We start from the raw sequence: 26,521 nt of genomic DNA on the forward strand, positions 1-26,521 counted from the left end.
TAAGGAGCTGCAGTTAGGTGGGTGGTGGCAGCTAACCAATGTCAGCACAGAATGTGGGTGCTGGGATCTAGTAAGCATTTGCAGCCAGCTGTATTATTCACAGCATGTGGACTTCTATGCCTTGCTTATCCTTCACCTGGCACCCACCACTGAACATGAACAACACACAAACATTATGAAACTGGAGGAGACAAGATTTATCTGCTCCCCAGGATTTGTAGCTAATGCTCTTCAATTTATTGAGTGCACTGAGGGACCTGGCTTTTGTTCTGTGAGGTGTGGCAACATCAGTTTATAATCAAAAAAGATGCCAAAGAATCTCACAATCTATTTCAATTTCAGGGAGGTATGTTTCAGTGCTGAAACTGTGAGTTAAAAATGTTGAACATCTGAAAGCTGGATCCACAACTCCATCAGCTGGAACTGGTATGTCACTTTTGCGAGGTTAAAGGAGGAGCAAAATATAGAAAAATCATCACTGGTGTCTTGACAGTGAAAGTAAGGCTACTGATGGCAACAGCAAAGATGGTAATGTGAGGGCACTGTCTTGAGGGACACTGTTATCCTCTTGAAGCCAGTCCAACAGGGCTTTCCCTACATGATACCCAAACAAACAATGGGAGAGGAACCCAAGGTGAAAGTGACATGGGAGATCTCTGTGGGCTCAGGAATCCAGATGAAGCAATGGTTCACTATTAGCTTCTAAGTACTTCCTATGCATCCTGTGGGAGCAAAGCAATGATAACTACATGGACAAGAATAGTTCTTCACTGACTGCAGACGTAGTATTGGTCTCGCGTTCTTCCAAGACAGTATTTGCATCTATATTCTGCAAGGCAGCATGTGGTGTTTGCTGGAGGGTGCATCTTTTATGAGATTCATTTTTCCCCCCTGCTTCGTATTCCATGCATGGGTAGTGCAGAGGAAGAAAGACTGTTGACAGGGCTTTGTCCACCCAAATGTCTCTAATTTTACAATTGTTATCACGTGAGGTGTGTGTTATAGCAAGCTATAGCTAGCTCCCTGTCTCATTTTGGAATGGGAACAGTGAAGCACAACAGCTTTTTTGTAATGTCTTCCAGTGCAGTTTGTTGAGCATTTCTGCGATACTTGTAGGGGGACTAAATGTCAAAGCTGGGGAAGTTTAGTGTCTGCTAAATTCAGCTGAACAGGCCGAGGAGGATTACTTTAATTGTCCCTTTGAGGTGCCATATCATGGTTTAATACATTTGTCATGACCAGGAGCCTTGTGTCAATAGGTGCAGGCAGTGTCCAATCCAGCTCTCACATCAAAAAGGAACAGCTCTAAAATTCTTTCCTGCCAGAAAGTAAGACACAGCTGTTCCTGTCAGTGTAGCACTGTGGTGACAGTAGGCTGAAACCTGGATGGTGATAGTGGTCACGTGGGTAAATGTTTCACAATTGTGCTGTACGTCTCAGATTTCACTGGAAATCGTTATTTTTCAATAGACCAGCAGCTGGTTGCCTCCCATTTGATCTGGGCTTCTCCTTGATGGCCACCCACATTAATGTTGGCTTAGTGGAACCGTTTATGGTGTTCAGGAAATTACATAATAGTGTCTTCTCTCCATTTCAGTGCTGAAGTGTGTGCTCTGCCCCCCTTTAGGGAGACATGGTGCTTCTATCTGTATGAAGTCTTCAACAACTTGACTTTTGGGGAAAATTACAGCAGCCCCCTAACCAACGTGGAGTAAAGGATGGGAAGTTGTATTATTAGATTGTTGAGGAGACGCTCATTGTAGATCATTGAGGATTGGGAGAGGGGGGAGCAAGAGAATAAGGAACTTACAATCATGTGCGAGTGCATGTGCACCACACACACACACACACACACACACACACACACACACACACACACTGTTGAAGTGATTACTAGCAAGTTCTTATTTAGGGGCAGAGGTTAGGAGCAGTCTTTGTAAATGGCACATGTTCCACTCTCCCTTGCTCTCCACATTTTTTATGGAGGTTTTAACTCATGAATGCAAGTATTCTTCAAATCAATCTCTTCAGGATGAAGACAACCTGTACCAACAACCTTAATCATGAACCCATTTACATCAAATTTTACCATTGCAGATATGGTTGTTCCTGGAGGTAAGACTGTGTTCTTTCTGTGAGGCTCTGTTGGGGAAATTTAGAGAACTAGCATTTGATGCCAATATACGTTCTGCATAAGAATGACGAAGACAAGATAAGAGAAATTAGGATTCATACGGAGGCTTATAGACGGTTATTTTTCCCATGCTCTATTTGTGAGAGAAACAGTAAAGGACATGAGTGGTAGTGGTATGAGGTGCCCTCTGCTGTGCACTGTTTGGTTCCTTGTGGAGCATGTATGTAGATGTGGAGTTCATTTCCAAAAGATATCAAATCCAAATGGGCATATTTTTCAGTAGGGCAGAAAAATTCATTGTAGCCACAACAGTTCCTATATGCAAACCATAGTTGATGTACAGTTTGTCTGGGACTCACTGATATGTCTTTTACAAAAATTTAAGGTATTCCTTATTATTGTTTTACAATTATTAGGAATTTAATTTTGGATTTGGTACTGTTTGTCATAAAAAGTGTATTCAAAGTGTACCAGTTATTCTTCATGACCAAATAACACTCAATACTATTATATTTTGTGATATTTATTACAAATGGCTTTAGAGGATATGTTTAGCAATCAAAAATTTGGAACATAACTTTTCTTTGTCATACTTAGAGCATAACTTATCATCTATTAATTGTCTACTGGACCTTCTAGAGTGAATTTAGCGTAAGTCTGATAGAATTATTTTGTTTGAGTTGAGAAACGATACTGTATTGATAATGGTTATACTTACAGGAACTAATTTTTTCTAGTATTACTGACATTTAGTTCAAAACATGAGTTGCCATAATTAGCATCTGTGTTGCCATTGTCTCCATCCACATTAACTACTCGTACATCATTATCCTTTACCATATTTATGCAGAAAGGGATTTGGTTCAATTCATAGCCCACTGCAGAAAGTAGGAATACCAAGACATATTTCTTTGCCTGTTGTATGTGACTACTGTTTGGTAAATGTTTTACCTGAGGTAAAATACGATCATACCTTATCCCCTTCTGATCATTTTGTGTTTGCACACTGGTGTCATTGCATTTGCAGAATGAAAACCAAGCAGTGTTGACATTTGTTGCATAGTGGGAATTTTAACTTCACTAATTGTGAAGGGTTTTTACTGTGGAACTGATATTTGACTTAGTTCTTACCAAGTGAACCAGGAAAAATCAGAATTCACATAGTGAAGTGTTCCTACTGTCTCAAATCACTGTCATGTTCCTCTGGAAGCATTACAATTTCAAGTTTCTGGAGTTTCTTTTGTACAATATCAAAAGATCTATCTGCAGGCATGTATGAATGGTCATATGCAGGGAAGAACCACCCATTCTGAAATCCATACTGTCATGCAGTCACACCGAACAGAAACAAAATACAGTAATTTTTGTTTTGAGATGCACAACGGCCATTAAACAATTGAAAATACTTAAAATTATATGCATCACAGAATGGATTTGAGACTGACTTGAAAAACTGTCACAGACAGATGAGTACAAGAGGAACTTCAATAGTATTTGGTATGTTTCAGTATAAAATGCTGGATTTGATGACTTCTTTATAAGAGGTTTGGTAGTTTTTGCAAGAAAATATTTACTTCTTAGATCCAGCAAGCTATTAGGTATGGGCTGCCATCTCTTACCCGTTTTTTGAATTTTTTGGATTTGGTACCTTTTGGAACAAGCTCCACAGACGTAGATGTAGACTGAATGTGAATACTTTTCAGTGAGCCATCTGAGTCACTGGAACTCTTTATATCTGCAGCTGTAGACTTTTAACAATTACCATAAGTAAACAAATAAAGGTTAATACAGACAGACCCAGCCTTTCCTGCACAAGCTAAGTACAACTTTGGTGCGACAGCTACCTCAAAAGGTTGCCATTAACAACTGTGAAGCTGTGAAAAATAGACATTAAATGCACAAGCAGTTCAAAAACTTAGGGTTGCCCAATGAACAATGGAAAGATACATGTTAGTCGTAAAAAGAAGGGGTAGAAAAACAAATAAATGGGTAACAGAAAAGATAGGATTTGTGGATGTTGATTGTGAATGTTTCAAAACTGAAATGGAGACTTGTTGACCACATAATAAAACAAAATTATGATAGATGGGCTAAGGTAGTTTTTTGTTGGATTCATAATTATAAGAAAATGGCCTGGAAGACAACCTAATGGAAGATGGATTGATGACATGGAGAATTAAGCAGGACAAACTTGGATGAGAAAAGCTAAAGATTTTAAGGTATGGAGAAGTCTGGAATAGATTTATATACAACAGCAAATGGATGATAAATGGCTGATGATGTTGATTTCTGTTCTCTTTTTTTCATTTGCATCATTTTTTTAGTACTCCTTTCATCCGTTAAGTTTAATATCTCAAATGTTATCTGAAGATCTCTACTGGGCCTTGCATTTTTGCTGTCCTCTTCTTCTGCTACCTTCACTATGTCATCTCTCAACTCATTCATCATCTGTTAAATTTCTTTCACCTATTTTGGACAATTGTTATCTGATATTCTCCTTGAAACACTCTGGATCTCATGATTGTTTCAACTTCTTCATATCCCATCTTTCTGCACTTTGTTCTGCTTTGGTCTGCATTTCATAGCTAATAAATTATAATTCACAAATGCTCCCAGCAAATGCTTTGCACTTTAAAACCTCATTTCTAAATATCTGTCCTATCACTGCATAATCTATCTGAAATCTTCTGATGTGCTTACTTCTCTTCCATGCATACAGGCTATTTTCTTAGTTCTTAAACCAAGCATTTGTGATGCTTAAACTGTGTTTTGTGCAAAATTCCACCAGCTTCCCCTTCTGTACTGTTCTCCCCATTTCATTTTCTTACACTATTGTCCTCCTCTTCCTTTCCTACTATTGTATTTGAGCCGCCCATCACAGTTATTGTATTGGGTAATTTATTGTAGCTCATCTTAAATCTTTTCAGTCTCTTCATCATCTGCAGAGACAATAGGCATTTGTACTAATGTGGTTAGCGTTGGCTTTCTGTCTGTCGTAGCTATGAGAATGAACTCATGATGTTTGTAGTCTTGCCATCACTTCATTTTACAAATTCCTACTACATCTAACTTCATCCTATCAATTTTGCTTTTCAAGTTCTCTTACCTATTTATATGATTATGGGATGTAACATTCCAAATTATGACCTAGAATATTTTACCAAGAATGATGCCATTCTAATATATGGGGTGGAAGCAGCTTAGCACTGTACTTTACATTGTAAGTGATGTCTGAGAATTCATTCTTTGATTCCAGAGGTGTTCATAAAACTTATGTGGGTTATTAGAAGGTGATTATATATGTTCAACAAAATACTTTTGAAAAGGGAATTCCACCAGAGTTTGCATTACCACAATATTTGATGTAATAAATAGGATATTTATATGTTGTGCACAGGTAAAGTGCCATCATGGTTTTGCATGTAGCTAAGATTTAGATGATAGAAGATGGTTTGAGAAATCCTCTTGGTTTTTATTTTATCTTATATCAAAATAACTTCATTTCTATTGAACACACTGTTGTGAACACAGATATTTGCATTACAATGAAATTCATTTCCTGAGTACATGTGACTACACTGTGATTGCATTTTACTTCCTCCCTCCCGCCTCCCCTTCCCCCCCCCCCCCCCCTCCTTTACACTGCCTTGCTAGTTAGGTTCTTGTTCCATAGATCACTTACATGACAAATTGTAAGGATGTGAAATCGAGTAATGAATGTCATTCTTCCTTCTGGTGTTGTGACTATGTACATCATTGTTCTTTTTGAACTGCAGTGGATTATTTGCAACAATCTTCATGAGGGCACAAATATATTGTGAAGTAGTAATCGAAATGCCCAATATGTCTACAAGATGATCATGGGTGAGCACCACATATTATTCTTACAAAATGTTTTGGGCAATGAAGCCTTTCTTTCTTACAGATGACTTACCCAAGAGCATTAATTCACATGAATAAAAATATGCAAAATATATCAGCTCATTGATTTGTCTCTCCCTAAGATTTGCAATGATTCTAAGTGCAAATGTGGTGGAACTAAGTTGTTTTAGGAATTCTAAAATGTGCTTTTTCCAGTTTAAATTCTCATTCATGTTGACACTCAAAAATTTTGAAGTTGCCAATCTATTTATTATTTCTTCGCCATGTGTACAACTTATCAGGGTAGCTTTACATGTGCAAAACTGAATAGATTTGTCTTTTTAAAATCGAGAGTGGGACAATTTGCAGAAAATCAGTCAATGACACTGTTAAGAACCTTGTTTACCATTTATTCTGTTGCTGGATGTATCCATGGATTGATTACAGTACTAGTGTCATCTGCAAAAAGAACGAACTCCTCTTGTTGTGTATCAGACGGAAGATCGTTTACACAGATGGTGGACCTAAGACTGAACCTTGGGGAACTCCATATGTGATTTCTTCCCAGTCATACAAATCTCCGATGATTACGTTGGTTAAATTACTGGATTCAACCTTCTGTATTCTTTTGGTTAGATATGACATCATACATTTGTTGGCTATACCATAAATTTCCTATAACGTCAGTTTAACTAGGAGGATATTGTGGTTCACACAGTTAGTGCTGTTTTGTTCTTTAATGCTTGTAAAATTTGGTGAGTACATGTGTTCTGCGTCTACACCTATACTCTGCAAACCACAATGAGGTGCATGGCAGATAGTACGTCCCATTGTACCAGTTATTAGGGTTTCTTCCTGTTCCATTCATGCATGGAGCACAGGAAGACTGACTGTTTGAATGCCTCTGTGCATGCAATAATTATTCTAAGCTTATACTCATGGTGTGAGCTGTATGTAGGAGGTTATAGTATATTCCTAGAGTAATCGTTTAAAGCCAGTTCTTGAAACTTTGTTAATAGACTTTCTCGGGACAGCTTACGTCTGTCTTCAAGAGTCTTCCAGTTCAGTTCCTTCACTATCTTCATGTCATTCTCCCATGGATTAAACAAACCTGTGACTGTTCGTACTGTCCTTCCCTGTGTACGTTCAGTATCCCCTGGTAGTCCTATCTCGTATGGGCCCCACACATTTGAGCAATATTCTAGAACTGGTCACATGAGTGATTTGTAAGTTATCTCCTTTGTAAACTGATTGCACTTCCCTACTATTCTACCAATAAACTGAGGTCTACTAGTGCTGTACCCATGGTCACTCCATTTCATATCCCTACAAACTGTTACATCCAGGTATTTGTACAAGTTGGCCAATTCCAACAGTGACTCATTGATATTATAGTCATAGGATACTACATTTATTTGTTTTGTGAAGTGCAAAATTTTACATTTCTGAAAATTTAGAGCAAGTTGCCAGTATCTGCACCACTTTGAAATCTTATCAAAATCTGACTGAATACTTATGCAGCTTCTTTCAGATAGTACTTCATTATGGATAATTACAACATCTGCAAAAAGTCTGATTTTACAATTAATACTGTCTGCAAGCTCATTAATATGAAACATGAACAGCAAGGTTCGCAACACACTTCCCTGGCACATGCTCGAAGTTACTTCTACATCTGATGATGACTCTCCATCTAAGATAACATACTGTGCCTTCTCTACCAAAATTTCTCAGTCCAGTCACAAATTTCACTTGCAAATACAAAATCAAATAGGGGTAATGCAGGAGTAGGTTTAATAATGAATAAAAAAAAATAGGAGTGCGGGTAAGCTACTACCAACAGCATAGTGAACGCATTATTGTGGCCAAGATAGACACGAAGCCCACGCCAGCTAAAGTAGTACAAGTTTATATGCCAACTAGCTCTGCAAATGATGAAGAAATTGATGAAATGTATGATGAGATGAAAGAAATTATTCAGGTAGTGAATGGAGACGAAAATTTAATAGTCATGGGTGACTGGAATTCGAGAGTAGGAGAAGGGAGAGAAGGAAACATAGTGGGTGAATATGGACTGGGGGAGAGAAATGAAAGAGGAAGCCATCTGGTAGAAGTTTGCACAGAGCATAACTTAATCATAGCTGACCTTGGTTCAAGAATCATAAAAGAAGGTTGTATACATGGAAGAATCCTGGAGATACTAGAAGGTATCAGATAAAGTATATAATGGTAAGACAGAGATTTAGGAACCAGGTTTTAAATTGTAAGACATTTCCAGGGGCAGATGTGGAGACTGACCACAATCTATTGGTTATGAACTGTAGATTAAAACTGAATAAACTGCAAAAAGGTGGGAATTTAAGGAGATGGGACCTGGATAAACTGGCTAAACCAGAGGTTGTACAGAGTTTCAGGGAGAGCATAAGGGAACAATTGACAGGAATGGGGGAAAGAAATAAAGTAGTAGAAGAATGGGTAGCTCTGAGGGATGAAGTAGTGAAGGCAGCAGAGGATCAAGTAGGTAAAAAGACGAGGGCTAGTAGAAATCCTTGGGTAATGGAAGAAATATTGAATTTAATTGATGATAGAAGAAAATATAAAAACGCAGTAAATGAAGCGGGCAAAAGGGAATACAAAAGTCTCAAAAATGAGATCGACAGGAAGTGCAAAATGGCTAAGCAGGGATGGCTAGAGGACAAATTAAGGATGTAGAGGGTTATCTTACTAGGGGTAAGATAGATACTGCCTACAGGAAAATTAAAGAGACCTTTGGAGATAAGAGAACAACTTGTATGAATATCAAGAGCTCAGATGGAAACCCAGTTCTAAGCAAAGAAGGGAAAGCAGAAAGGTGGAAGGAGCATATAGAGGGTCTATACAAGAGTGATGTACTTGAGGACAATATTATGGAAATGGAAGAGGATGTAGATGAAGATGAAATGGGAAATACGATACTGTGTGAAGAGTTTAAGAGCACTGAAAGACCTGAGTCGAAACAAGGCCCCGGGAGTAGATAACATTCCATTGGAACTACTGACAGCCTTGGGAGAGCCAGTCCTGACAAAACTCTACCATCTGGTGAGCAAGATGTATGAGACAGGCGAAATACCCTCAGATTTCAAGAAGAATATAATAATTCCAATCCCAAAGAAAGCAGGGGCTGACAGGTGTGAAAATTACCGAACTATCAGTTTAATAAGTCACAGCTGCAAAATACTAACGCAATTTCTTTACAGACGAATGGAAAAACTGGTAGAAGCCGACCTCGGGGAAGATCAGTTTGGATTCCGCAGAAATGTTGGAACACATGAGGCAATACTGACCCTACGACTTATCTTAGAAAATAGATTAAGAAAAGGCAAACCTACATTTCTAGCATTTGTGGACTTAGAGAAAGCATTTGACAATGTTGACAGGAATACTCTCTTTCAAATTCTGAACATGGCAGGGGTAAAATACAGGGAGCGAAAGGCTATTTACAATTTGTACAGAAACCAGATGGCAGTTATAAGAGTTGAGGGGCATGAAAGGGGAGCAGCGGTTGGGAAGGGAGTGAGACAGGGTTGTAGCCTGTCCCCGATGTTATTCAAACTGTATATTGAGCATGCAGTAAAGGAAACAAAAGAAAAATTTGGAGTAGGTATTAAAGTCCATGGAGAAGAAATAAAAACGTTGAGGTTCGCCGATGACATTGTAATTCTGTCAGAGACAGCAAAGGACTTGGAAGAGCAGTTGAACAGAATGGACAGTGTGTTGAAAGGAGGATATAAGACGAACATCAACAAAAGCAAAACGAGGATAATGGAATGTAGTCGAACTAAATCGCGTGATGCTGCGGGAATTAGATTAGGAAATGAGACAAAGTAGTTAAGGAGTTTTGCTATTTGGGGAGCAAAATAACTGGTGATGGTCAAAGTAGAGAGGATATAAAATGTAGACTGGCAATGGCAAGGAAAGCGTTTCTGAAGAAGAGAAATTTGTTAACATCGAGTATAGGTTTAAGTGTGAGGAAGTCGTTTCTGAAAGTATTTGTATGGAGTGTAGCCATGTATGGAAGTGAAACATGGACAATAACTAGTTTGGACAAGAAGAGAATAGAAGCTTTTGCAATGTGGTGCTGCAGACGAATGCTGAAGATTAGATGGGTAGATCACATAACTAATGAGGAAGTATTGAATAGAATTGGGGAGAAGAGGAGTTTGTGGCACATCTTGACAAGAAGAAGGGACCGGTTGGTAGGACATGTTCTGAGGCATCAAGGGATCACAAATTTAGCATTGGAGGGCAGCATGGAGGGTAAAAATCGTAGAGGGAGACCAAGAGATGAATATACTAAGCAGATTCAGAAGGATGTAGGTTGCAGTAAGTACTGGGAAATGAAGAAGCTTGCACAGGATAGAGTAGCATGGAGAGCTGCATCAAACCAGCGTCAGGACTGAAGACAACAACAACAACACCCCATATGATTGTACTTTTGACAATAAGCATAGGTGTGGTACTGAATCAAATTATTTTCGGAAATCAAGAAATACTGCATCTACCTGGCTGCCTTGATCCAAAGCTTTCAGTATGTCGTGAGGAAAGTCCGAGTTGGGTTTCACATGATCAATCTTTTCAAAATCCTCGCTGGTTGGCATTGATGAGGTCATTGTGTTCAAGATGCCTCATTATGTTTGAGCTCAGAATATGTTCTAAGATTCTACAACAAATTGATATCAAGGATACTGTACGGGAGTTTTGTGAATCACTTCTATCACCCTTCGTTATAGACAGGTGTGACCTGTGCCTTTTTCCAAGAACTGAGTATGGTTTTTTTTTTTTTTGTTTGAGGGCTATATGATGGATTATAATTAGATGAGGGGGTAACTCAGCTACAAATTCAGTATAGAATCTGACAGGGATTTCATGGAGCCTGGAGCTTTGTACAGTTTTAACAATTTCTGCAGTTTCTCAACACTGCTGACACTAATACTTATTTCATTCATCTTTACAGTGGCACGAGGATCAAGTTGGGGCAATTGTCCTATGTTTTCCTTTGTCAAGCAACATTTGAAAATGAAGTTAAGCACTTCAGCTTTTGCTTTGCTACCCTCAATTTCAGTACCTGTTTCATTCGTTAGGGACTTGACACTAACTTCAGTGCCACTAACAGCCTTTACATATGACCAGAAATTCTTTGGGTTCTGTGAAAGATCACTTGACAATACTCTATCACAGTAATCATTGAAGCCATCATGCATTGCTCTCTTGACAGCTAAACACGTTTCATTCAGCATCTCTCTATCTGTAGCCCTGCACTTTGTTTTACACCTATTATGCAGTAAGTTTTGCTTCTGTAGAAGTTTCTTTACAATGATGTACACCATGGGGGTTCCCTCCCATTATGAACTGTTCCACTGGGTACATACCTATCCAATGCATAGTCAACTATGATGAATTCTTCTCAGGTTATTAGCCGAGTGGTAGCATCATCTTGTCGCAACTTTTCTATGAGGATCGAAACGTTGCAACAAGATGACGCTACCACTCGGCTGATAAACCGAGAAGAATTCATTAGTGGAATACACTGAGAAAGACTGCAATAGTTAAATATTCTTTTCAACTTAAGACAGAGTTCTCTACATGTTCCTGACCTGTGCTGAAAGTTTCAAGTTATGAAACTATATATATATATATATATATATATATATATATATATATATATATATATATATATATATATATATATGGTTATAATAGAGGGAAACATTCCACGTAGGAAATATATATCTAAAAACAAAGATGATGTGACTTACCAAATGAAAGTGCTGGCAGGTCGACAGACACACAAACAAACACAAACATACACACAAAATTCAAGCTTTCGCAACAAACTGTTGCCTCATCAGGAAAGAGGGAAGGAGAGGGAAAGACGAAAGGATGTGGGTTTTAAGGGAGAGGGTAAGGAGTCATTCCAATCCCGGGAGCGGAAAGACTTACCTTAGGGGGAAAAAAGGACGGGTATACACTCGCGCACACACACACATATCCATCCACACATATACAGACCAAAATGGTCTGTATATGTGTGGATGGATATGTGTGTGTGTGCGCGAGTGTATACCCGTCCTTTTTTCCCCCTAAGGTAAGTCTTTCCGCTCCCGGGATTGGAATGACTCCTTACCCTCTCCCTTAAAACCCACATCCTTTCGTCTTTCCCTCTCCTTCCCTCTTTCCTGATGAGGCAACAGTTTGTTGCGAAAGCTTGAATTTTGTGTGTATGTTTGTGTTTGTTTTGTGTGTCTGTCGACCTGCCAGCACTTTCATTTGGTAAGTCACATCATCTTTGTTTTTAGATATATATATATATATATATATATATATATATATATATATTTGTCTAATTTACTGAACATGTATATCTTTCTGCTTCGTTTATTTGTCCTTTGTACTTTGATAATCATTGTTGCCACAACTCTTAATGGTCATTGATACCAGTTTCAATGTGGATATCCTCAAAGAGGTCAGGTCTGTTTGTTGCCATTAGATCGAATATATTTCCATCATTACTGGGGTTCCTAACTGCTGTGGCCGTCCACTTCATATATCATAATGCCTACTGCATCGGCGTCCCACTTCATGTCCAACCAACACAGGATGGGTGCATCACAGGGCATATTTTCACCAGGAAAACCTATGTTGTCTGTGTTGTCAACACAAATATTTACCGGCAGCCGCAACACAACACCAGGTCTCCACCAACAGCTGCCAGGGACCACTATCCGTTTGTGGAGCCTGCAGAACAGCTTCACCAGAGGTCGCAGCCTGCCCAGAAACTACTTTGATGCAGCAGACACGTGATCGCAAATAGTTCTGGCAGATACATCTGCCAAATGGGCTTTGTAGGGCGGTGCGTTGCCGGCAAAGGGCAGTTCGACACACTGCTTGAAGGTATATGGGGCTGCCACCCTGACAGCCATGGCCATACGCCTCTTATAGGTGGCCAGTCTCTTGCAGATGGACTTGTTATAGTTGACGAACATCTTGACATTGTCGAGTTGTTTTATTGTGATCTCTCCCCTGAAGAGTTGGGTCTTTTCAATGATTATTTGTTATTTTATATTTGTGATGATCTGCAGTTGGGATAGAGTATGGAGATTGCATTGTTGTTTCATTTTGGTGCATCCAGTAAATTGTTTTTGGACTTGGGTTTTCCACATTTCTATTCTGCTAGTGCAGATACTTCAGTGGCGATGAGTTGGTTTAAGAGTTTCCCGCGTTTGCTTGGTAGTTGTCCACTATGGCAGAGAGTCTTCCAGGTACTGATGAACCCTCAGAGAGTCATAGCGCTGTTGGAAAGTATGCAACAAATGAATGAGCTCATTATTCAGCATTTACAGGCACGCCCCCCCTCACCCCCTCCTTCGGGGTGCCTATGTAGTGCTCCCACCCAACTTCCCTGCTTATGGGGCTCTGTGCTGTGTCCCCTGCATTTCCCAAGTTTGACAAATCTGTTGAGCCTTGGGCAACTACATGGCTCATCTGGAGCAACACTTTATTGCTCATGATGTCAATGGTGACGTTCAGTGACACACATTTTTTTCTTGTCTTTGTGGGACCAGAAGTTTATCACCTTCTGCAACAGTTGCATCTTGATGCAGAATCTCATCCTCTCTCCTATGAGGCATTGACTTCAGCCTATTTGACTATTTTGAATCTCAAGTCCATGTCATGGCAGCACATCACAAGTTCTTGTTGTCAGAAGCTTCCTGTGTCGTCATAATGGGAAAGGCTTGCTTCACTGCAAGGTCTCTCCTGTGACTGTTGTTTTTTCTGTGGCAACCCCCATTGCAAGCAGTCTTATGGTTCGGCACTCATTTGTGATGTGATTCTTGTCCGTGCCCCAGATGATACCTTATGGACTGATCTTCTGAAGCTGAAAGAGCCCTCTTTAGACACCTGTTTATCCATTGTCCATGCTCATGAGCAGTCCTTTTGCTCTGATTCCGCTCTGCAGTCCCCGGTGCAGGTCTTTGCCGCTCGCTCCTCGTGATGCTGGTTCACATCATCACAACTGCTGCAGGAGCACCGGGGCCCCCTTGTGAGGCTGCACCCACCCTCCAGGACCAGGGCACTGGTCCCCATCTGTGCCAACAGCGGCCGCAGCAGCAGCGACAACGGTTGCCCTCCTGTAGTCAATGCTTTGTCACACATCAGAGGCAAGATTGCCTCTTCTGGAGGGTGACCTGTGGAAAGCAGGGTTACAAAGCTGAGGCCTGTTGGTTGATAGCCATGGACCACACTGCTTTGGAAGCCTCCAACTCCGTGGTAGATGAGATGGACCCACTGCCACCAATATGCTTCATGCAGTTGGTTTTTCCACACATGACAGCAGCAATCACTCCGACTGTGTGGTTGGATGGCACTCCTCTCCCTTTTCAAGTGGATGCGGAGCACTCCGCCACCATCATCGATGGGGATTCCCGCTGCCACCTCAGTTCACAGCCACTTCATCCATTCCATGCTTCCCTGAATAACTACAGCAACGACATCATGCAACTGGAGGGGTGGTTCTTGGCTTGGGTCCATCACCTCACTCACAATATCATGGCCCGGGTTTTGGTCCTCGCCACACCCAAGGCCACCAACTTATTGGGAATGGATCTTTTTCCCTTACTGGGCTTCAAGATGCATGTCTCGGATCCAGCTGTCCAGTGGTTGTCAGCTGATAATCACTTGCAGCAGCTTCTGGATGACTTCTCAGGTGTGCTCTCTGCCACATCTCCGGGGGTCTCTGGGTTCACAGCCCATATCGAACTCCTCCCCTCGGTGGTCCCAAAGTTCCACAAGGCCTGCGAAGTACCGATTGCCCTCTGTGACAAACTACAGCAGGAGTTTCATCACCTAGAGGCTGAGGGCATCCTGACACCAGTCCCCATAGTCATTGAGCTACACCCATTGTGGTCCTTGAGAAGCCAAACTGATCTCTTTATGTTTGTGGGGATTTTCAGACCACTGTCAATACTCAGTCTATTATTCACTACTGTCCCATACCCCAGGTTGATGACATCCTGACCAGTTCAGTTTTACACAGAGTACGCGAAGGAACTTCCCCCCTTCTTGCAGCGGTGTACTGTAGGTCTGTAGAAGAGCGTAGGTTTCCAAAGGATTGGTAAAGGGCACGGGTCATCCCCGTTTTCAAGAAGGGACATTGAACAGATGTGCAGAACTATAGACCTATATCTCTAACGTCGAACAGTTGTAGAATTTTGGAACATGTATTATGTTCGAGTATAATGACTTTTCTGTAGACTAGAAATCTACTCTGTAGGAATCAGCATGGGTTTTGAAAAAGACGGTCGTGTGAAACCCAGCTCGCGCTATTCATCCACGAAACTCAGAGGGCCATAGACACGGGTTCACAGGTAGATGCCGTGTTTCTTGACTTCTGCAAGGCGTTCGATACAGTTCCCCACAGTTGTTTAATGAACAAAGTAAGAGCATATGGACTATCAGACAAATTGTGTGATTGGATTGAAGAGTTCTAGATAACAGAACGCAGCATGTCATTCTCAATGGAGAGAAGTCTTCCGAAGTAAGAGTGATTTCAGGTGTGTCGCAGGGGAGTGTCATAGGACCGTTGCTATTCACAATATACATAAATGACCTGGTGGATGACATAGGAAGTTCACTGAGGCTTTTTGCAGATGATACTGTGGTGTATCGAGAGGTTGTAACAATGGAAAATTGTACTGAAATGCAGGAGGATCTGCAGCGAATTGACGCATGGTGCAGGGAATGGCAATTCAGTCTCAATGTAGACAAGTGTAATGTGCTGCAAATACATAGAAAGATAGGTCCCTTATCATTTAACTACAAAATAGCAGGTCAGCAACTGGAAGCAGTTGAGTACACATTAGGAGTGATTTAAAATGGAATGATCATATAAAGTTGATCGTCGGTAAAGCAGATGCCAGACTGAGATTCATTGGAAGAATCCTAAGGAAATGCAATCCGAAAACAAAGGAAGTAGGTTACAGTACGCTTGTTCGCCCACTGCTTGAATACTGCTCAGCAGTGTGGGATCCGTACCAGATAGGGTTGATAGAAGAGATAGAGAAGATCCAAGGAGTGCAGCGTGCTTCATTACAGGATCATTTAGTAATCGCGAAAGCATTACAGAGATGATAGATAAACTCCAGTGGAAGACTTTTCGGGAGAGATGCTCAGTAGCTCGGTACGGGCTTTTGTTAAAGTTTCGAGAACATACCTTCACCGAAGAGTCAAGCAGTATATTGCTCCCTCCTACGTATATGTCGTGAAGAGACCATGAGGATAAAATCAGAGAGATTAGAGCCCACACAGAAGCATACCAACAATCCTTCTTTCCACGAACAATACGAGACTGGAATAGAAGGGAGAACCGATAGAGGTACTCAGGGTACCCTCCACCACACACCGTCAGGTGGCTTGCGAAGTATGGATGTCGATGTAGATGTAGGTTGGCTGGTGGCAAGGTGTTTGCCAAAATTGACCTGCAGGATGCCTACCTCCAGTTGCTTTTGGAGAAGTCATCGAAAATGATCTTGGTAGTCAATACCACTTTTTTGGCTCTTCCGTTACAATCGCTTCCTGTTTGGGGTCGCCAATGCTCCGGCCATCTTCCAGTGTTATTTGGAAACATTGATAAGAGACATTCCGGGGGTGGCTAACTACCTTGATGAAATCTTAGTCTCTGGCATCTCAACGCCGGACTTGGCCAAGAACCTCCAGCACCTCTTCCATGTTCTTCAGGGTGCCGGCTTACATTGCAACAAGGAGAAATGTCTTTTTGTTTGTTCCTCAGGTGACCTCCCTCGGCCATGTTTTGAGCACTAATGGCATCAACCAACGCCTCAGTGTGTCGAGGCTACTGAGCAGCTGCCGCCCCCGACAGACATCTCCCAGCTCAGGTCAGTACTGGATCAACTCAATTACTACCGCCGCTTCGTCCCATGTGCCAAGACTCTGGCAGAACCTCTTCACCGCCTCCTCTGTAAGAATGTTACCTGCAACTGGTCACAGGCTGATTTGCCGCTGGATGCCAAGCTAGTCACATATTGCATGGCAGATGACCAAACCCTCCAGGTGCTGGTGCACCACATTCAGCATGGGTGGCCATCAGTCTGTTGTCAGCTGCTGCAGCTGGAGGTCCGGGCCTACTGGCACCACCGTCAGGACGTGTCTGTCAGAGATGGGGTCCTCTTCATCTTGGGTGATAATGACTGGTAGCAGGTTGTGCTCCTGCCCTCCCTCCACCAGCAGGTGTTGGAGTTCCTGCATGTTGGTCATTGGGGGATTGTCCTGACGAAACAGTTTGCCCACCAGAATGTCTACTAGAGGGGGGTGGATGCCGCCATCACCCGCATGGTGGCCTCATGTCCCTCTTGTCAACAGCACCAGTCAACACCCCGTCAATGCCTGTACCTGTGGCCTCCTGCTCCTTCTCCTTGGTCCTGTTTGCACTTGGATTTCATGGGCCCATTCCTTGGCTCCTTCTGGCTTATCCTTGTGGCTGCAGGGTTTCCTTATGTCTACCACATGTCCTCCATGACATCTGCCCATACCATCCAAGCTCTTTTCCACATCTTTACCATTGAGGGCCTTCTGGAGACAGTGGTGACAGACAACGGCCCTCAGTTAACATCTGCTGAATTTATCTCCTTCTGCACCACTCTGGGTATCCAGTTGATTCATACTGCTCCCTTTCATCCTGCATCTAAAGGATTAGCCAAACCATTTGTCCATACATTCAAAGTCCAGATGTCGAAATTGCGTCCCCAACACTCCCTGGATGAACTCTTACCATATTTCTTTCCTCCTACCAGTCCACTTCAGGATGGGTCATCCCCAGTTGAAAATCTTCACGGTGCCCTCATCAGTTCCCCTTGTCTCTCCTGTTTCTGTCTTCTCCCCAGCCAGCTCCTCCGTGTTTGGCACGGCCCCATTTTCTCTGCAGGATCTGGTCTGGGCGACGGTGTTCACCTGGAATCGTCCCTGGTGGGTTCCTGCCAGGGTCTTGTCACTTATTGTCCACACTGTGGTGGCAGTCACCCTCGACGACGGCATGGTGTGCCGGAAGCATACCAACCAGCTTCGCCCCTGGTGTGGTCTGCAGCCATCTCCTCTGCTGTCTCCATGACTGTCGGCACTTGGGGATGATGGTGCTCCTCTCCCCACCCCACCGCCGCCTCCACCATTGCCACCGGTACACGCCAGGCGGACCCTCTGGCAGTGGTCTGTATGCCCATGGAGGTGGATCCTGCACCTGAGACTGCCTCCGGTCTCCTGTCACCAATTGCCCTGGGGCCCGACGTTGAGATGAGCCTTCCACTCACTCCTGGGGGTCAGGGGCTGTGGGGAGATGTCTACTGTGGCCACCCATTTCATACTTCATAGCGCCTACTGCATCACCATCCCACTTCACGTTCAACCAATATGAGATGCCTGCATCACACGGCATATATTCACCAGGAAAACCTACGTCGTCTCTGTTGTCAACACCAATATTTACTGGTGGCCACAACACAACACCAGGTCTCTATCAGTGGCCACCAGGGACCGCTACCCATTTGTGCAGCCTGCAGAACAGCTTCACCAGAAGTCACAGCTAGCTCAGGAACTACTTTGATACAACAGGCATGTAATCGCAAATAGTTCCAGCAGATACATCCACCAAACTGGCTTTACAGGGCAGTGCACTGTCGGCAAAGGGTAGTTTGACTCACCACTTGGAAGTATGCAGAGCTGCCACCCCGGCAGCCATGGCCAGACGCCTCTTCTAGCTGGCCGATCTCTTGCAGATGAACTTGGTAGAGTCAACGAACATCTTGACATTGCAGGATTCTTTTATTGTGCTCTCTCCCCGTGAAGAGTCGGGTCTTTTCTATTATTTTATATTTGTGATGATCCGCAGTTGGGATTGAGTCTGTTGTTCTTTTGGAGATTGTATTATTGTTTTCTTTTTGTGCACCCAATAAATTGTTTTTGGAGTTGCATTTTTTACATTTTTATTCAGATAGCCCAGATACTTCACTAACTGTCTGTTCTAGGTAGTTTTCACAGAAGGTATTTAGTAAAATTTCACAGGATGTCTAATCATACCCACCACTAACAAAGCTGTAATTAATTGTTGGATAATTAAAGTCTCTGCTGATGATTACAGTATGATTGGGGAAATTATGTACAAGTGAACTGAGGTTTTCTCTAGAGTTTTCAGTTATATCAGGAGATGAGTGTGGTGGGCGATAGAAGGATCCAATTATCGTTTTATGCCAACCCTGATACTGAGTCTTGGCCAAACTGTCTCACATGCAGCTTCAGTTTCTATCTTGGTAGCTTTGGGTCTCTCTGGTATGACAAATACACCACCTCAGTTTTTTTTTTTTGAGGCGTCAGTCTTCTGACTGGTTTGATGTGGGCTGCCACGAACTTCTGTCCTGTGCCAACCTCTTCATCTCAGAGTAGCAATTGCAACCTGTGTCCTCACTTATCTGTTCGATGTATTCCAATCTCTTTCTTCCCCTACAGATTTTGCCCTCTACTGCTCCCTCTAGTACCATGGAAATCAGTTCCTGATGTCTTAACAGATGTCCTATCATCCTGTCCCTTCTCCTTGAAGTTTTTCCCACATTTTCCTTTCCTCTCCGATTCTGAGCAGAACCTCCTCATTCCTTACCTTTTCACCTTTTCAGTCCACCTAATTTTCAACATTCATCTGTAGCAACATATCTCAAATGCTACAATTCTCTTCTGTACCAGTTTTCCCACATTCCATGTTTCATTACCATACAATGCTGCGCTCCAAAGATATATTCTCAGAAATTTCTTCCTCAAATTAAGGCCTATGTTTGATGTTAGTAGTCTTCTCTTGGCCAGGAATGCCCTCTTTGCCAGTGCTAGTCTGCTCTTGATGTCCACCTTGCTCCATCCGTCATTGGTTATTTTTGCTTACTAGGCAGCAGAATTCCTTAACTTCATCTACTTCTTGACCATCAATCCTAATGTTAAGTGTCTTGCTGTTCTCATTTCTGTTACTTCTCATTACTTTCATCTTTCTTTGTGTCTTTGGGCCATTTTCTGTACTGCAACTTCCCATTTGCTATCATGAAAACTGAGTCAGCATCCCTCCATAATGAGTGAGATGTTGAGCTCAGAAAGAGGAAGAGGTGTTCTATTGTGCTATGCATAGCTTGGCGGTAAGTATTTCTAGAAAGGGAAAAAACATAAAGTGAAGGTGTTACGTGGAATGTTGGATGTTTTATAATCATCATTATTATTATTATTATTATTATTATTTATTTGTATAATTTTTTTATCAAACCCCTACTCTGTTTTATCCAAGTAATCCTTCAATGTATAAAATGTATTGCATAATAAGTACTTTTCAGTTGCCTTTTTAAATGAGTGTATTTTTGTAATTTCTTTAATCTCTTTTGGTAATTTATTGTACAGCTTCATTCCTTGGTAGAAAATTCTATTTTGAGTTTTATGTTTATTTTTTCTTGGTAAGTCTATCTCTTGTTGCATGGACATGGACAGAGCTGTTTGTGCAGTAATTACTAATGTTATTCTCACATTGGGGAGGATGATGGTTCAATCCCTCGTCCGGCCATCCTGATTTAGGTTTTCTGTGATTTCCCTAAATCGCTCCAGGCAAATGCCGGAATGGTTCCTCTGAAAGGGCACGGCTGACTTCCTTCCCCGTCCTTCCCTGATCCGACGAGACCGATGACGTCGCAGTTTGGTCTCTTCACACAAACAACCCAACCAACCAATGTTACTTTTGATGTGTACAACTGACGGGTAAATATATTCACATGGAGCAGTTAAAATCCCCAGTGTTTTGAACAGATCTTTACTATGAGCTCAACTAGTATTTTTGGTTATTATTCTTATGGCTTTTTTCTGGAATTTGAAAATTGTGTTCATATTTTTTGCATTTGTTCCTTAAAAAAGAATGTGATAGCTAAGAATTGAGCGTACATATGGATAATATGTAACTAAACGACACTGTATGGTACACAGTGATGGTAGGATTCTAAGGGCATAACATGCTGATGACATTCTGTTTGAAAGTACCTTTGTGTGTTCATACCACTTCAACTGAGAATCAATATTCATTTCTAGAAATTTTGCATTTGTTACACAGTCTATAGAGGTGCCATCTACATTTAATTTAGCATTGTCATTTTTCCTCTTCAAACTGAAGTTCATGACTTTAGTTTTCTTTATGTTCAGTGTCACTTTATTGCTTATTGACCAATCATAAACTTCCTTGAGAGTTTAATTTGCTTTCTCGGCAAGGAGTTCTCTTGTTTTCTCAGTGACTATAATATTGCTGTCATCAGCACAGAGAATTTTGCCACCATAAGTAACACTACTGGGAAAGTCATTGATGTATATCAGGAACAGTATTGGTCCTAATATGCTACCTTGCGGAACCAATATATTGATGTATTTTGATTCTGATAAGTGTTTTACTAAATGTTTAGATCTATTTGAAGTACCGGGTGATCAAAAAGTCAGTTCAAAAAATGTCCGACAGATGGCGCTACATCTGATCAGAATAGCAATAATTAGCATAACAAAGTAAGACAAAGCAAAGACGATGTTCTTTACAGGAAATGCTCAATATGTCCACCATCATTCCTCAACAATAGCTGTAGTCGAGGAATAATGTTGTAAACAGCACTGTAAAGCATGTCCGGAGTTATGGTGAGGCATTGGCATCGGGTGTTGTCTTTCAGCATCTCTAGAGATGTCGATCAATCACGATACACTTGCGTCTTCAGGTAACCCCAAAGCCAATAATTGCACAGACTGAGGTCTGGGGACCTGGGAGGCCAAGCATGACGAAAGTGGCGGCTGATAACACGATCATCACCAAACGACGCATGCAAGAGATCTTTCATGTGTCTAAAAATACCCCATGTCATTCCAAGCATGTGTGTCAATTTTTACCTCTCTATCTACATTATTCCGTGGTTTATTAAGTTTTCAAATTTATACTGACTTTTTGATCACCCGGTATGTGTTATCTCTGCTCTTTGTACCCTATCTGTTAGGTATGATTGAAACCAGTCATTAGCGACCCCTCTTATTCCTATTGCTTCTAATTTATTAAATAGAATCTTGTGGTCGACTGTATCAGACACCTTAGAAAGATCCAAAAATATGCCTATGACACACTCATCTTTATCAAGAGCATCAAGTACAACTTAAGTGAATTCTACTGTGGCTGACTGTATTTTTCCCACTTCGGAAACCAAACTGTGATTCACTTAAAAGGTTATATTTATTCAGGTAATTCATTAATCTGTCTTTCATAATTGCTTCTATTATTTTTGAGAATGCTGACAGTGGGGAAATGGGATGGTAATCTTCTATGACTTCTGCATTACCTTTCTTAAGCAAAGGTACAACACCTGCCTGTTTTAACTGCTCTGGAAATTATTATATATGTTAAGGTGCCTTGTATAATCCCTATCCATTGTTTCAGTACACACTGGTGCTTCATCTAAGCCTAATGACTTTTTAATTCTTACTACATAGCTCATTTTTGCTAATTTTGAATTTAGGGATGTGATATAAGTGCTTCATTTAAGATTTTCGTGGATATGAATCCCAAGAAATTTAGTTTCATTGACAGCTCTAATGATTTGGTTATCTATACATATTACAGGCTGTGCCACATTTTTCTTTTGATCTGTGTGGAAATTCATGAATACCGTTTTTTGGGGATTAATTATTAGCCTGTGTCTAGAAAACCATTCAGACGCTTCTCTTGTAATATCTTTTGCAGATGCAGTGAGATTTTCTTCTTTATTTACTTCAACCAATAGACTAGTGTCAGCTACAAACATTACAGGTTCAGAATCCCTAATGTGTGATAGGAAATCATTCATGTATTAAAAAAGGTAAGAAGAAGAAGAAGGAGGAGGAGGAGGAGGAGGAGGAGGGGGAGGGGGGGGGGGGGGACCTGAAATAGAGCCATGTGGAACACCATGACTTAGTCCACATGGTTCTGAAAGGTGTACCTGGAGTTCATTTCCTTCCATGTACTTAATTTTGGTTACCTGAGAACGATATTCCAGATATGATTTAATCCACTGAGTTGCCTTACAACATACCGTTCAAGCTTCCTCAGAAGCACAGAATGATCAATCACAGCAGAAGCTTTTGTTAGGTCCAGGAATAAACCTGAGATATTTCTGTGATTGCCCTCTGCATTTAAGACATGGTTTATCAGGTTGAAAGTGGCTGTTTCTGTTGATCGTGTAGTCTGAAGCCATGATAACATACAGAAATAGTATTACGAATGAATAGATGAAATGTGGCCGTCAAAGTACTATAGTCTCCTGTGCAGTAGCACACTATTTCTCTTTTTCAAATCCCACATAAGCGGTAAGTCATGGCTGCGCACGATACCCTGATTTCCATAAGTCAGTTATTTCCTATGAGAAAGACTTTAGCTCGTCATGGCATACCGATAGACATTTTTATGGTACGTAAAAGTATCGCACAAGACCCATTTAAATTACTTCAGTAGGCATGAGATCAGTTGTGTCAGACGTTAGAGTATTTGTAAGCAAATGCAAACTTTTGTGATTGTATTCTCACATTCTATACGTTATCAAACGTTAAAACATTTTTCTTACTAAACGGCATGCCGGCAATCTTTTCAAAATGCTACTGTCGTAATATCGGCCGTCTGTCATTTGTTCTCACACAGAGCTTCAGCTGTTAGCCTGTTACATTGTGGCGCTGGGCGCATCAGTCTTCTTGCGAAGCAGGCAAGCAGGTATTGAGCTGTCACCGCCGGACAAGAGGGAGGTTGTTACTTCATTGTGAAAGATGAGTATCAGAATATCTACCGTTCGTCCGAAAACAAGTATTCTGGATAAATCCCTCAGTAGAGGTAAAGGTGAAGTTAGCATCAGCTGCTACGCGTTGTTGTTTTCAGAACTGGTTCAGTACTGTCAGAATAGAGTCTACACTGTACCAGAACTGCAGAATAAGCTTGCAGAAATTGGGCAAGATGTTGGAGTGAGACTGATAGATTTGCTATTTGTCCGAGAGAGAAACTGTAAACGTGAGATAAAACTGTTGAATATGCTTTTGTTTATAAAGTCAACACTGTGGAAGACTTTGTTTGGGAAGGAAGCAGACAAACTGGAGCATGCAAACGACGATGAGAGAACGTACTACATCATAGAGAAAGAGCCGCTCGTAAATAAATTCATATCTGTACCGAAAGACAAGTCAAGTTTGAATTGTGCGACGTTTATTGCTGGAATTGTTGAAGCTTTCCTCAACGGGTGTGGTTTTCCAGCGAAAGTGACAGCGCATTGGCACAAAGGCACAACTTATATGGTGAAATTCGACGATTCTGTTATTACTAAGGACAAACAAATGGAGGAGCGATAAATATCATCAGTGGAACAACGAAAACCGTCAGTGAATTCATCCTATTGCCATACAAAACAGGAGGAAAAGTGTGAGGCTGGATTGTAACAGTGTGTTATCCTGATAGTTTGTGTGTGACATGTTGCGCAAGAAACAGTCAGATGATATTGAAAAGTGTATGTTAGTTTTATGTTTAGTGTCAGAGAACTAACCAAATTACACTAATTTTTGTGAACAGGCAATTATGGCATTCACAATAAAGCACTTTTTCTGAAAATATAAACATATGTAGTGAAGAGCTCAGATTCCATTAAAACTCCTTACAATCATTTTACAGTCGGCTTTATTAATGTTGTTGATACTTATTATATTTAAGCAGGTAAGTGGGGAAAATTGATCACGGTTTATTTCTCTCTACCAATCTATGCTGAACATTATAACTGCTGCCTTATATATGTACAACTTCTCAGTATTCCTTCTGATCAGTTTTAATGAAGAGGAGCCGTAGTTAAGCGATGAATTGGACTAGTATTCAGGAGCATAACTCAAACACTTATCCAAATGTAGGTGTTACATTTTCTGAAATCACTTCAGAGGTGTTGTTCCTTTAACAAGCAGTGATAAGTTTCTTTCCCCATTGAGATCCAATAGTCTTGACATTAAAAGTACATTAAGCTGTGGTCTGTGATTTGTCTTATTTATTCACCCATTCATTATCTTGTGATAAAGGATTTGTCACCATAATACAGTGAACACAAATATCTCACAATACAAATGCATACAGAATATATAAGTACGTTTTTATGAGGATAGTACATGGTTGGCCATGGACATGATAAGAGAACCATTCCAACATTTGCCTTAAATGATTTAGGAAAACCTAAATAATGATGGCTGGACAGTGCCACTGTCCCAAATATGTCACTGTTTTAAAAGCTGCACTGCTTCATTCAGTTGATCCCTATTGTACAATGTTCTTTACCCCGCACCCAAGTTGTACAGTATAATTTGTAAAGTTTAATTTTGTGATGCACCACTGCACACACAAAGGATACGAACATGCTGGAATGTTCCGCACTCCCTCCTCTATGCTTGGAAAATTGACTCCAGGCTGGTAAATGTCCAACTACGCCCCATGCGCATCTTTTAAGTCCTTCCCTCTGGCTGCCTGACAAGACTGATTCAGCATCCACAAATGAGTGGGATTTTAAGTGGTGGAGAGTGAAATAACATTACTATTGTGCACTTTAGATTTTGGCATGGTTTGCCCTGTAAAAGCATTACACTATAATTATGTAGTCTAAGGTGACAGATATTTTAACACTCCCCTTTCATTAGTAAGCACTACTCTTGAGTCCTTTGAGCAATCTTTGGTTGTGTTTTATAAATTAATTATGGGGAATATTTTAGCTTCCTTTTTAAACATGTTCATTAGTAACCTTTTCTATCTCTGTGGGGAATTTGTTGTACAATGACAATCACTTGTGGAAAATACTTGGGTTATTCCACCTCCCCCATACCCTTTCCTCCTTGAAGCCTACTCTTATTCCAATGATTAAGTGTAGAACTATTAGTGGAATACTTTGTAATGTTTTCCCTGATTTGCACATCAGATTGATACATGTACTCATTCGGTGCAGTTAAGATATCTAGGTGTTTTTTAAAAAATAGGCTAGCTCTTTACAGGCAGCCTGACTACTACTGCTACTACTAGCGGTTATTCTTAAGAGTCCTTTTCTGCAATTTAGAAGTTGTAACCACATAACGGAATGGACAGTGTCTTGAAAGTATGATACAAGATGAAAATCACATAAGCAAAATGAGGATAATGAAATGTAGTCAAATTAAATCAGGTGATGCTGAGGGAATTAGATTAGGAAGTGAGACACTTAAAGTAGTAAATGAGTCCTGTTATTTGGGGAGAAAAATAACAGACGATGGTCGAAGTAGAGAGGATATAAAGTGTAGACTGGCAATGGCAAGGAAAGCATTTCTGAAGAAAAGTTTCTTAACATCGAGTATAGATTTAAATGTCGGGAAGTCTTTTCTGAAAGAATTTGTATGGATTGTAGCTATGTATGGAAGTGAAACGTGGATGAT

At 41.0% G+C, this 26,521-nt stretch overlaps 1 protein-coding gene across 1 annotated transcript; it reads left to right on the forward strand.

Annotated features, from left to right (window-relative positions):
- Window positions 1–23,760: 23,760 nt before the first annotated feature.
- On the forward strand, window positions 23,761–24,704 carry LOC126458257 (trafficking protein particle complex subunit 5-like). The gene has a single exon (XM_050095175.1). It carries the CDS (start codon window positions 23,870–23,872, stop codon window positions 24,440–24,442), a length of 573 nt encoding a protein of 190 aa, XP_049951132.1. The 5' UTR covers window positions 23,761–23,869; the 3' UTR covers window positions 24,443–24,704.
- The last annotated feature ends 1,817 nt before the right edge of the window (window positions 24,705–26,521 follow it).

Source organism: Schistocerca serialis, chromosome 2, assembly GCF_023864345.2.
Source record: "Schistocerca serialis cubense isolate TAMUIC-IGC-003099 chromosome 2, iqSchSeri2.2, whole genome shotgun sequence".
NCBI lineage: Eukaryota > Metazoa > Arthropoda > Insecta > Orthoptera > Acrididae > Schistocerca > Schistocerca serialis.

What these genes read in the sequence shown, in the direction of transcription:
- LOC126458257 (XM_050095175.1), top strand. Translation starts at nt 23,870, where the DNA reads ATGAGTATCAGAATATCTACCGTTCGTCCGAAAACAAGTATTCTGGAT.